Here is a 12,864-nt window from a genome sequence, read left to right as displayed (position 1 = left end):
AAAAAAAAAAAAAAAGAAAAGATTTTTCCTGAATGCCTCTACTATTTTAAAGAAGAGTAAATAGCTGTGCAGATAGATTAAGTAACACGTACATGCTGATAAATAGGTTTTAATTAGTCAGTTGATTAAAAAGATTTTTCCTGAATGCCTCTACCTAGGTGTTAGGTAGAACTGCCATTCAAATTCACAGTCTGACTGATGTAAAAGGAGTAATGCGGCCAGATGTGTGCTTGAGAAAGCTGGTTGGTAGTAGGTAAGAGGGATGTGGAGGAGGGGTGGATCGGAAGCAGGGAAACCCTTTGATGGATTGTTATCTTAGGCCTGAGCTACTCCAGAGGCAGGGAAGTCAGGAGGAGACTGATGCTAGTGGAAGGATTGTTAGGACTGGTGCCCGAGTGTTTGCAGATCATTAGAAAAGAGACCAGAGTCCCTAACTTGCTAAGTTATGGGACTGTCAAAGGAACGTTCAGAGACAAAAGAATTTAAGCAAGAAAAGAAAAAGGTTACTTACAACAAATGCAAGAAAGTCAGACTTCAGAAGGACTGACTTACCAAATAAAAACCAGTTATTTAAATGGGAAAGAAAGCTGTAAAATGCTAAGGTTACAGGTGTAACCTTCATTGTACACTTTAGTCATGGTAGAAAAACCAGCTTTTTCACATGATTATTCTATATACAAAGGTTATGATACGCTTTTATATATCAGCATAGCAAAATTTGGAACTGAAATTGTTTTAGCTAGAAGTTCAGGTTTATGAAAAAGACTGTATTTATTTTGGGGCCAGAGCTGGGCAGGATGACCTTGTTGGTCTATCCCAGGGTACAGAGTGCATTTTTTCCCAAGAAAACAGGGCAAAGTGTCTTTTCTTTTTTTTTTTTTTTTGCTTTCATTATTCCATTAGCCAGGCTGCGGTGGAGTGTGTATAGGGATATATGTTAGTGATCTCAGTTCTGCCCCTGGTGGGTCTGGAGTGCCTGTGTGCTTGCTCTGTAGGAGGAGAGGTCCCCATGTGTGAGTGGGGACTGCAAGAGGGCAGCCTGGGTTGGAGCTCAGACTGTGAGCTACCTATGCAGAGACTAGTGGGGAGCACTCAGGGAGGATTCAGGGAGTGCAAATGGAGAGAGCCTTCCACAGAACCTGAGGCACAGGGTAGGAGATAAGGAGTCTGTGAAGAGCACTAATGAGTGGCCTGAGGAGGACAAGAGGAATCTGGAAGTTTAGGAAGAGAGTGTCAAGAAATGGTCATGTTGTCACTTGCCTTAGAGTTCTAGAAAGATAAGGACTCGAAATTCCCCTTTGGGTTGGTAAGGAAAGGATTGTTGAAAAAATCCAATACATGAGAATAGTTAAAAAAAAAAAGCCATGTTAAAAAAAAAAAGGAGCATATGTGAAAACAAAGTTACAGTGCTTAAAACTGTAGAACTGATACAAGAATGACCCCAGTAGATTACAAAATCCAGAAGCATGTTAACAGGATGTAAAATAGTTTAGTGTGTAGTAATAGTATATAGAAAACTCAGAAGGGATAAAGTAAAACACTGAGGTGTTGAATACCTGAAAGTCAAGATCTTCTTTGGAGGAAGGTGGGGTTGTGGGAGGAGTGTCAGGAAGTATGGACGTCTTGGGGAGGGCACAGCTCTGAGGACCTCACTTTCCCAGACTCTCCTGTGTGCTCAGGAACCTTTTCTCTTCAGGACTTTGCCTGACTCCAGGCTGGGCTCTTTACCTTCCATGTCCTGTGTTCCCCACTCCATCCCTGGTCTCTCCTGGGAGCACTGCCTACATAGATCGCCCGTACACCAATCTCCATGTCAAGGCCTGCCGCCAGGAACCCAATCCAACACAGATCTGGAAAAGGACTACATTTCTGTAACTATGCATATGGGGAAACCTGCTTCAAATTCATTGTTTCCACGGTTGGGCTTTTGTGGAATGCTAGTCTCTCGACATACTTGGGGGTAAGGGGTGGGGAAGGGCAGTTTTTAAAACTACTGAGTTAAAATATATTGATGCTATTTGAATGACAAAGCATATTATAAGACATTTTTGATTTAATTTAATTTTTTAAAAAGATTTTATTTATTTATTTGACAGAGAGATAGCGAGAGCAGGAACCCAAGCAGGGGGAGAGGGAGAAGCAGGCTTCCTTTGAGCAGGGAGCCTGATGCGGGGCTCGATCCCAGGACCCTGGGATCATGACCTGAGCCGAAGGCAGACTCCTAACGACTGAGCCACCCAGGCGCCCCAAGACATTTTTAATTTTAAACTTGTATTTACTTCATGCTTATATCCATCGAGTGCTTTTTCTTGTATTTTTTTCACAAATGCTCAGTGGAGTAGGGCAGGTAGTATTGTAATTGCCATTTTACTGGTGTCAACAAACATTGCTCAGAGGGGTAGGGACTTACCAAAGTTTCACATCTGGAGTTGGAACTCTTCCTCAGATTGATGCAAATTCTATACTTTCCCCACTATTCTGATAATCTGAAAAGATTGGTGTATGTCCCGAAGTGTCCAGTGTCACAGAGACTAGCAAGGCTGTTTTGCTGACAGGTCTTTTTATAAGGAAGCGTCAGACAGGGTTTGAATTGTTGATGAGTGGAGCCAAGTCAGTTGTGAGGTCAAGCTGGGTTGGAAAGGAAGGTGATGATGGTTCAGTTGTGATGATGCTGAATTTGTGAAAATGGTAAAGGGTGGAAGATAGTCGGAGATGGTTTGGCAGAGAGAGAAGACTAGACTCTCTTGGTTTGAATCTCACTGAAGGAAAGAATTTGGGAGAGAAAAGTAAGGTAACAAGGATTGAGCTCGGAGAGAAGCCTTGAGGAGCAAAGAACCATGGAGGAAGGGACCCCTGAAAGAAGTAAGAGGAAAACAGGATAGTGTGGGATGATTGGTGGTGAGGACAGGGGTCAGGATGGAAAGGTTATTTTTTCAGACAGGAGGAGGATCACATTTTTCTGAGTCTGGAGAGAATATGAGAATACGCTGGAGGTAATGATTGTAGAAGTTCATATGAATTGGCTTTGGTCTTGATGGAGTAGAAAACCAAGTGAATTGTTTGGCTGGGAGGGGGATACGGTGAGACTTTGGACAGTGCTAAGAGGTGTCAGTTAATGAGTGCTTCCTCTGGGCTAGGCACTGCCCTAGCCACCTTATATGAATTATTTAATGTCATCCTGAAGTCAGCTCCTAATGGCAATGTGGATATTATTCCCATCTTGAAGATAAATTAACTCAGGTTCAGAGAGGTTGCATGATTAGTACATGGTGGAGCTAAGCTTGCACTCAGGTCTGTCTGATGCCAGGGTCTGTGTGCCCACCCTAGTGGTTAACTACTGGGGAGAGAGGAGAAAGATGGGGAATTCCTGTAGCCCTGGCTCACAGTGGTGCTTCAACTCTTATTGAAAAAACCCAACTTCCTCTTACTTTCTAGGGGGCAGATGATTTCTGCTGAAGATTGTGAATTCATTCAAAGGTTTGAAATGAAAAGAAGTCCTGAAGAGAAGCAAGAGATGCTCCAAACTGAAGGCAGTCAGGTGATGGATATAAACATTATGTCACCAACACCTCCTTGTGTCATTAAAAATTCTAGAAAAAATTTTTAATGACTGTGATATTCCATTGTAGGTATGCATCATAATTTAGCTAAAAATCCTTTTTTATTAGAAGACATTTGAAGGATTTCCAGTTCTCTTTGTTCATTTTGGAAAAATGTTATGTTGGGTATGTTTATTCCTCTATCCTTTTCTGCATTTCTGAAAATCTTCCTAGAATAGATTGCTAGAAGGGAAATTAAGTTTCAAAGTATATGTTGTTTTTAAAGTTGCTTAACTTTTTTTTTTTTTTTTTTTAGAAATTTTTCCCACTTTGTATTTTCACTAGAATATGATGCAATCCTACTGTCCATCAGATTTTCTGGTGTGGGGTCCTGATGGCCTGAAAGAGCCTGTATGCAACTCACTCTGATTCTCACAGCAATCCTGGGAAATCTCTGAGGAAACATACTATTGGCTCCAGTTTTTACTGAATTCCAGAGATTATCACACAGTTGATACATTGTAGGATGGAGACAGGTCATGGCCTTCTGATTCTAATTCCTAGTCCCTTTGTTGCTGTAGTGTTCTTCCCAGAAAATGCAAAAACAAAACAAAACAAAGCCAAAAAACCAAAAAAACCAAAATAAAACCCTAAATCAAAATCAATGATAATTTTTGGTTGTCTATGTAACTTAATCTTTCTGTTATCGTGGGCAGTCAAGAGTTATAGTTACTAGGTCTATTTAAAAGTAGTAGACACTTTGAAATTTATCACTAAAAATGATCAAAAATTGAATGCAAATCATAGTACATTCCTCTCATACTTCATCACAGTATTTGTAAAAGGTACACATTTTTTGTAATTGAGATCTGTTGGTAATAGCATTTGTATTAGAATTTGTGCAAGAGAAATAATATTTTACTGAAATTCCATTAAATAAATGTTGTTTGTAGTTGAAAAGTTAACATTACTTTCATTCTTTTCTAGTGTGCTAAAACGTTTATAAATTTGATGACTCATATCTCCAAAGAACAGACAGTTCAGTATATACTAACTATGGTGGATGATACGCTGCAGGTAGGTATACTCTTTACTTAATACATTTGCTGATGTCATTGTTTTGTATTCTGCACAGTAACAGTATTTTTGTATGGTTTCACTTATACCATGGGTTCTTTTAGAGTTGTAATTGCTAATAGTGTTAAAGATGGGAATGCCCACACACAGGCTTTTTTTGTTTTTCAGAATGTCTAGTAATCAATCTGTATTTTTTTTCCATAATACCTCAAGAGTTCTGTGTCGAATATTGGGGATGTTGGGTGAATCACTTGAGGCTTTCTGGATACTCTTTGTACTTACAGGCAATGTGGCTTTTTCTCTTTCAGTCATTCAACAGATTTCAATGCCCCTGCTGTGTTCCAGGCCAGTGCCAAGCACTGGGGCTTCAGAGTTGAATGTAGGCAAGGTGCTTGCTCTCAAAAGTCTTGTCTCTTTGGAGAACATTTTGCTTATCATCTGAGACTTTTCCAGTTGCATAAAGTTTCTATTTACTGTTTTACTGTCCCTGAACACAGAGGGGCCTCCCTTACTCACAGTTTTTATTTTACACCAGAGTATAATCTCTGTTTAAATTGTTGGTGTACAGAGCGGTTCTCTTTGAGACAGGGCACCTGGTGCTAATCCAGTACCTGACTGCATGTCTCAGGACTTGAAGAACAGTGTCAGTCTGGTTGCTTATGTGGAGTATTGTTCTGTTAGTTTACAAGGAAAAACATTTATTGATGGCCTACTATGTGCCAGTTATTGTACTGATTGTTATTGAAGGTACAGAGGTTAAGTAAGAAGTATGGTGCGGTCTACCTAGGGGCCCTTATGTCATTTATAGGAATGTAGTGATTTTATAATATGAGTAAGGATCAGTATCCAGCCTGGGCTGATACAGGCCTGTCTGAGAATGACCGTGGTATCTCTCAGCATTTTTTTCTTTAGTAAAGTTAAGAAAAATGGGGAATGTTGTGGTCTGCCATGGTTATCCTGATTACTGTATAGGATTGCACCTAGAATGAACAGGCTTGAATTGGCATGCAGACTTTGGTTTTATTTATATGTATGTACACACACATGCATGCACACACAATTATCCTCATTTTTTTTTTTTTTAAGATTTTATTTATTTGAGAGACAGAGATAGTGAGAGAGAGCAGGAGCGGGGAGGAGAGGGAGAAGCAGGCTCCCCTCTGAGCAAGGAGCCTGATGAGGGACTTGATCCCAGGGTGGGATCATGACCTGAGCCGAAGGCAGATGCTTAACTGACTGAGCCACCCAGGCGCCCCACAAATACCCTCACTTTTTATACGTATATCTGTAAATTAGAAACCACGAGTTCACACTGTCTCGTTTCATTTCAGCTCAACACCAGAGTTCATTCTACTCTCCCTTTTCCATATCTGTAACTCTTCTGTGATAGTGAGATCGTGAGTTCCTCTTATCCTTTGTATATTTACTTGTCTGCTCCAACCTATAGCACAAGGAAAGGAGTTTCAGAATGGCTGACATACATCTGTGAAAAATGAGGCCTTTACCTAGAGTTCAGGATTTGTTTGCGGTACTTTTTCTTTAAGCTGAGAGTATGTAGTCAGTGTATTGTGTTCAAGTTTCTTACAGAGTGGTTATATTATTTTTCTTGAAATACAGTTGTATTCATTTGTGATTTTTTTTGTATTCTATTTTTTTCTCATTCTTATAGATTTTATTTTATTATTTTTGATTATGTAAAACACGAACATGCTTCCAGAAGTCAAAACTATACAGAAAGATATACTCAGAGAAATGTCACCAAACCCTCACCCCCATTCCTTGCATTCCCACCTAACTCTTGTTAGGTAACCAGTATCACCGATTTCTGGTTTATCCTTCCTGGTTTTTTTTCCTGCATAAATAGGGGGATACGTAGTAAGAAAATATATATATTTTCTTATTTCCTTCTCTTTCTTATAAAAAACATGTACTAAATATAATCTCTTATATTTTGCTCATCTCACCTAACAAAATATGCCAGAAATCATTCCATATCCATTCGGAGATGACTCCCATATTCTTTTTGATAGCAACAAAGTACTTTTTTTTTTTTTAGATTCTATTTTTAAGTAATCTCTACACCCAACGTGGGGCTCGAACTTCCTGCCCTAAAATCAGGAATTGCACACTCCACTGACTGAGCCAGCCAGGCTCCTCACAACAAAGTACTCTTTTAGTGGATGTATTATAGTTTACTTAGCCAGTCTCTGATGTGATGGACATTGAGGTTGGCTCATATACATATTTATTTTGGTTTAATAAAGTTTTCTTTTTCTTTTCTTTTTTTTTTTTTTTTTAAAGATTTTATTTATTTATTTGACAGAGAGAGACACAGTGAGAGAGGGAACACAAGCAGGGGGAGAGGGAAAGGGAGAAGCACGCTTCTTGCGGAGCAGGGAGCCCGATGCGGGGCTCGTTCCCAGGACCCTGGGATCATGACCTGAGCCGAAGGCAGGCACTTAATGACTAAGCCACCCAGGCGCCCCTAAAGTTTTATTTTTCAAAATGTTCATTGGGTTGGGCCTGATCATGCATCTTCACCAGCAGCTGGAACATCTTCACCTTTGGTGCTTCTAATGTAAATTACTTGAGCTCTCTTTTGAAACCAGTTCATAAGTCCTTTATATAAGGAGCTCCTGAAGGACTTCCCTGGCCAGGGAACCACGAATTTCAGTCTCAGGCAACAATTGGGGTTATAACCTTTATAGTTGGGAACATCTTTACAGAGTTCATCATATGTGGCTTTGTCAGACAAGACAAGCATATTGAGCATGTGCTAAACTTTGCCTTTGGACCACTTTTTCTTTCTGGCTTTGCCTTCACATTTGCTCACTGGGTCTTTGTCTTTCTTGGCCGACTTTCTGGCATCTTTTCTTCTTCTCATTGTCCTTGGGTGGTTCTGATATTTTGTAATTAGAAATAATGAAGCCGAGAATAACCTTGTGCAAACGTATTTTCATATGGCCAGGAGTGTACTTCATGGTAAATGCCTAGAAATAGGATTGCTGGGTAAAGGAGAACTACATACATAGTTTTGTTAAGATACTGCCATATAATCCCATTTTGCAGTCCCACCAGCATATGAGAATGCCTGTCTCTGCAGCCTTGCCAACAGAGGGCATGATCAGAATTTCACATTTTTGCCAATCAGGATGGATCTAAAGTTGAACATGTTCAAATATAGTTTTATTTCTTCTCCTTGTTGACCTATTTTTTATGCAGGATCTGTGGAGGGATTCAGATTTAGGTAGCTGACATTATCCTCAGCTATTGATTAAATACATTTTAACAATTGATTTTATTGGTAAAATTTTAGTTACACTGAGAAATTTGCACATACCCTTACCATATGATTTCTTGTTTAAAAAAATACCGTAATTAGTCATTTCATTCTTTTTTTTTTTTTTTAAAGATTTTATTTATTTGAGACAGAATGAGAGAGAGAGAGAGCTCATGAGAGGGGGGAGGGCCAGAGGGAGAAGCAGGCTCCCCGCTGAGCAGGGAGCCCGATGCGGGACTCGATCCCGGGACTCCAGGATCATGACCTGAGCCGAAGGCAGTCGCTTAACCGACTGAGCCACCCAGGCGCCCCCAGTCATTTCATTCTTAACACTTCTGGATAGAATAGTTTTGGACATAATTGCTTGTTTTTTCTTACCTGTTCAGGTTTGGGTACATAGTTTTGAAGATTGAGATTTTTTTGGTGCTCAGATATCAACAGCAATAGTTAAATGCCTTTGAGAAGAAGGGCTTTATCCTTATTCTCTTAAAGGTTTGTAACTTGAGTACCTGAACAGTGATGGGTGGAAGATAAGTATTTTTTTTGTTTGTTTCTTTGTTTTATTCAAGTTAACATATAGTGTAGCATTGGTTTCAGGAGTAGGACTTAGTGACTCATTATATAACATATATGCTCATACATAAAACATCCAGTGCTCATCCCAACAAGTGCCCTCCTTAATGCCCATCACCCATCTAGCCCATCTCCCTATCCACCTCCCCGCCAGCAACCCTCAGTTTGTTCTCTATAGTTAAGAGTCTCTTATGGTTTGTCTCCTTCTTTTTATCTTACTTTTCCTTCCCTTTCCCCAAGTTCATCTGTTTTGTTTCTTAAATTCCACATATGAGTGAAGTCATGTGATATTTGTCTTTCTCTGACTGACGTATTTCACTTAGCATAATACAATCTAATTCCATCCACATTGTTGCAAATGGCAAGATTTCATTCTTTTCGATGGCTGAGTAATAGTCCATTACATGTATTCATCACATCTTCTTTATCCATTCATCAGTTGATAGACAGTTGGGCTCTCTCCATAATTTGGCTGTTGTTACTAACGCTGCTATAAATATTGGGGTGCATGTGCCCTTTCGAGTCAGCATTTTTGTATCCTGTGGATAAAAACCTGGTAGTGCAATTGCTGGGTTATAGGGTAGTTCTATTTTTAACTTTTTGAGCAAACTTCATACTGTTTTCCAGAGTGGCTGCACCAGTTTGTATCCCCACCAACAGTGCAAAAGGGTTCCCCTTTCTCCACATCCTCACCAACATCTGTTGTTACCTGAGTTGTTAATTTTAGCGGTTCTGACAGGTGTGAGATGGTATCTCATTGTGGTTTTGATTCGTGTTTCCCTGATGATGAGTGATGTTGAGCACTTTTTTTTTTTAATGTGTCTGTTAGCCATTTGTATGTCTTCTTTGGAGAAATGCCTGGTTCATGTCGTCTGTCCATTTCTTAATTGGATTATTTGTTTTCTTGGGTGTTGATTTTGATGAGTTTTATAGATGCTGGATACTGGCTCTTTAACTGATATGTCATTTGCAAATATCTTTTCCCATTCTGTAGGTTGTCTTTTAGTTTTGTTGACTGTTTCCTTTGCTGTGCAGAAGTTTTTTATCTTGACGAGGTCCCAGTAGTTCATTTTTGCTTTTGCTTCCTTTGCCTTTGGAGACGTGTCTAGTAAGAAGTTGCTGCAGCCAAGGTCAAAGAGGTTTCTGCCTGTTTTCTTCTCTAGGATGTTGATGGTTTCCTGTCTCACATTTAGGTCTTTCATCCATTTTGAATTTATTTTTGTGTATGGTGTAAGAAAGTGGTCCAGATTCATTCTTCTGCAGGTCACTGTCCAGTTTTCCTAACACCATTTATTGAAGAGACTGTCTTTTTTCCATTGGATATTCTTTCCTCTTTTTCAAGATTAGTTGACCATATAGTTGTGGGTCCATTTCTGGGCTCTCTATTCTGTTCCATTGATCTATGTGTCTGTTTTTGTGCCAGTGCCATACTGTCTTGATGGTTACAGCTTTGTAATACAGCTTGAAGTCTGGGATTGTGATGTCTCCTGCTTTGCTTTTATTTTTCAACATTACTTTGGCTATTTGGGGTCTTCTGTGGTTCCACACAAATTTTAGGGTTGTTCTAATTCTGTGAAAAATGGTGGTGTTATTTTGATCGGGATTGCATTGAATTGGTAGATTGTTTGGATAGTATGGACATTTTAATGGTATTTGTTCTTCTAATCCATAAGCATGGAATGTTTTTCCATTTCTTTGTATCTTCTTCAGTTTCTTTCATAAGTGTCCTATAGTTTTCAGCATACAGATCTTTAACCTCTTTGGTTAGGTTTATTTCTAGGTATATTATGTTTTTTGGTGCAATTGTAAATGGGATTGATTCCTTGATTTCTCTTTCTTCTGCTTCATTATTGGTGTATAGAAATGTAACAGATTTCTGTATGTTGATTTTATATCCTGCAACTTTGCTGAAATCATGTATCAGTTCTATCAGTTTTTTGGTGGAGTCTTTTTGGTTGTCTGTGAAGAGTGACACTGATTTGGATGCCTTTTATTTCTTTTTGTTGTCTGATTGCTGTGGCTAGGACTTCAGTACTATGTTGAACAACAGTAATGAGAGTGGACATCCCTGTCGTGTTCCTGACCTTAGGGGAAAACTCTCAGATTTTCCCCATTGAGGATGATATTCACTGTGGGTCTTTTGTATATGGCCTTTATGATGTTGAGGTATGCTCCTTCTATCTCTACTTTCTTGAGGGTTTGTTTTTAAGAAAGGATGTTGTAGTTTGTCACATGCTTTTTCTGTATCTATTGAGGGGATCATATGGTTCTTATCCTTTCTTTTATTAATGTGGTGTATCACATTGATTGATTTGCAAATACTGAACCACCCTGCAGCCTAGGAATAAATCCCACTTGATCCTTGTGAGTAATTCTTTCAGTGTACTGTTGGAGTCAATTAACTAGTCTCTTGTTGAGAATTTTTGCACCCATGTTCATCAGGGATATTGGTCTGTAATTCTCTTTCTTAGTGGGGTCTTTGGTTTTGGAATCAAGGTAATGATGGCCTCATAGAAGGAGTTTGGAAGTTTTCCTTCCGTTTCTATTTTTTGGAATAGCTTAAGAAGAATAGGTATTAATTCTTCTTTAATTGTTTGATAGAATTTCCTTGGGAAGCCGTACGGTCCTGGACTCTTGTTGTTTGGGAGAATTTTGATTACTGATTCAATTTCTTCGTTGGGTATGGGTCTGTTCAAGTTTTCTATTTCTTCCTGTTTCAGTTTTGGTAGTTCATATGTTTCCAGGAATTTATCCATTTTTTTCCAGATTGCCTAATTTGTTGGCATATAATTGCTCATAAGATTCTCTTATAATTGTTTGCATTTCTGTTCTGTTGGTTGTGATCTCTCCTCTCTCATTTGTGATTTTATTTATTTGGGTCCTTTCTCTTCTCTTTTGGGTAAGTCTGGCTAGGGGTTTATCAATATTGTTAATTTTTTCAAAGAACCAGCTCCTGGTTTCATTGATCTGTTCTACTGTTTTTTTGATTTCTATATCATTGATTTCTGCTTTCATCTTAATTATTTCCCTTCTTCTGCTGGTTTTAGGCTTTATTTCCTGTTCTTTTTCCAGCTCCTTTAGGTGTAAGGTTAGGTTGTGTATTTGAGACTTTTCTTGCTTCTTGAGGAAGGCCTATATTGCTATATACTTTCCTCTTAGGACTGCCTTTGCTGCGTCGCAAAGGTTTTGGACTGTTGTGTTTTCATTTTCATTTGCTTCCATGTGTTTTTTTTTTTTTTAATTTATTCTTTAATTTTCTGGCTAACCCATTCATTCTTTAGTAGGTTATTCTTTAACCTCCATGTATTTGTATTCTTTCTAAATTTTTTCTTGTGGTTGACTTCAAGTTTCACAGTGTTGTGGTCTGAAAATATGCATGGGATGATCTCAGTCTTTTTTTTTTTTTTTTTTGATCTCATTCTTTTTGTACTTGTTGAGGCCTGATATGAGACCCAGTATGTAATCTGTCCTGGAGAATGTTCCATGTGCACTCAAGAGGTATGTATTCTGCTGCTTTAGAATGAAATGCCCTGAATATATCTGTTAAGTCTATCTGGTCCAGTGTGTCATTGAAAGCCATTGATTCCTTGTTGATTTTCTGCTTAGATGATCTGTCCATTGCTGTGAGTGGGGTGTTAAAGTCCCCTACTATTATTACATTGTTATCAATGAGTTTATGTTTGTTATTAATTGATTTATATACTTGGCTGCTCCCAAGTTGGGGGCAGAAATATTTACAGTTGTTAGATCTTGATGGATAGAACCCTTTATTATGATATAGTGCTCTTCTTCATCTCTTGGTATAGTCTTTGATTTAAAATCTAGTTTGTTACAAGTATGGCTAGCCCAGCTTTCTCTTGATGTCCATTAGCATGATAGATTGTTCTTCACCCTCTCACTTTCACCTAGAGGTGTCTTTGGGTCTAAAATGAGTCTCTTGTAAGCAGCATTTCGATGGGTCTTTTTTTTTTTTTATCCATTCTGATACCCTGTGTGTCTTTTTTTTTTTTTTTTTTTTTAAGGATTTTATTTATTTGTGAGAGAGAGAATGAGAGAGAGCACATGAGAGGGGTTAGGGTCAGAGGGAGAAGCAGACTCCCTGCCGAGCAGGGAGCCCGATGCAGGACTCGATCCAGGGACTCCAGGATCTTGACCTGAGCCGAAGGCAGTCGCTTAACCAACTGAGCCACCCAGGCGCCCCTCTGTGTGTCTTTTGATTGGAGCATTGAGTCAGTTTACATTCAGAGTAGCTATTGATAGATATGAATTTAGTGCCACCTGTAAAGTTGCTATTCCTGTGGATTGTCTCTGTTCCTTTCTAGTCTTTGTTGCTTTTGGTCTCTCTTGCCCACTCAAAGGGCCCCCTTTAATATTTCTTGCAGAGCTGGTTTAGTG

At 39.0% G+C, this 12,864-nt stretch overlaps 1 protein-coding gene and 1 pseudogene across 2 annotated transcripts in view; one reads left to right on the top strand and one right to left on the bottom strand.

Moving 5' to 3' along the window:
* ATP6V1H (ATPase H+ transporting V1 subunit H) overlaps positions 1 to 12,864 on the top strand; it is a 107,524-nt gene that overhangs the window by 5,054 nt on the left and 89,606 nt on the right. For both annotated transcript variants that reach the window (XM_081815991.1, XM_081815990.1), the window contains exons 3-4: positions 3,436 to 3,538; positions 4,527 to 4,616. In XM_081815991.1, the coding sequence (XP_081672117.1) occupies positions 3,436 to 3,538; positions 4,527 to 4,616 (193 nt within the window). The remainder of the gene's footprint in view (positions 1 to 3,435; positions 3,539 to 4,526; positions 4,617 to 12,864) is intronic.
* Positions 7,144 to 7,500, bottom strand: LOC102748706 (small ribosomal subunit protein eS25 pseudogene; annotated as a pseudogene).

The sequence above is a fragment of the Leptonychotes weddellii genome, chromosome 4 (assembly GCF_054177405.1).
Source record: "Leptonychotes weddellii isolate Sample4059 chromosome 4, ASM5417740v2, whole genome shotgun sequence".
NCBI classification, from domain to species: domain Eukaryota; kingdom Metazoa; phylum Chordata; class Mammalia; order Carnivora; family Phocidae; genus Leptonychotes; species Leptonychotes weddellii.
This window is presented reverse-complemented; position numbering and strand designations above follow the sequence as displayed.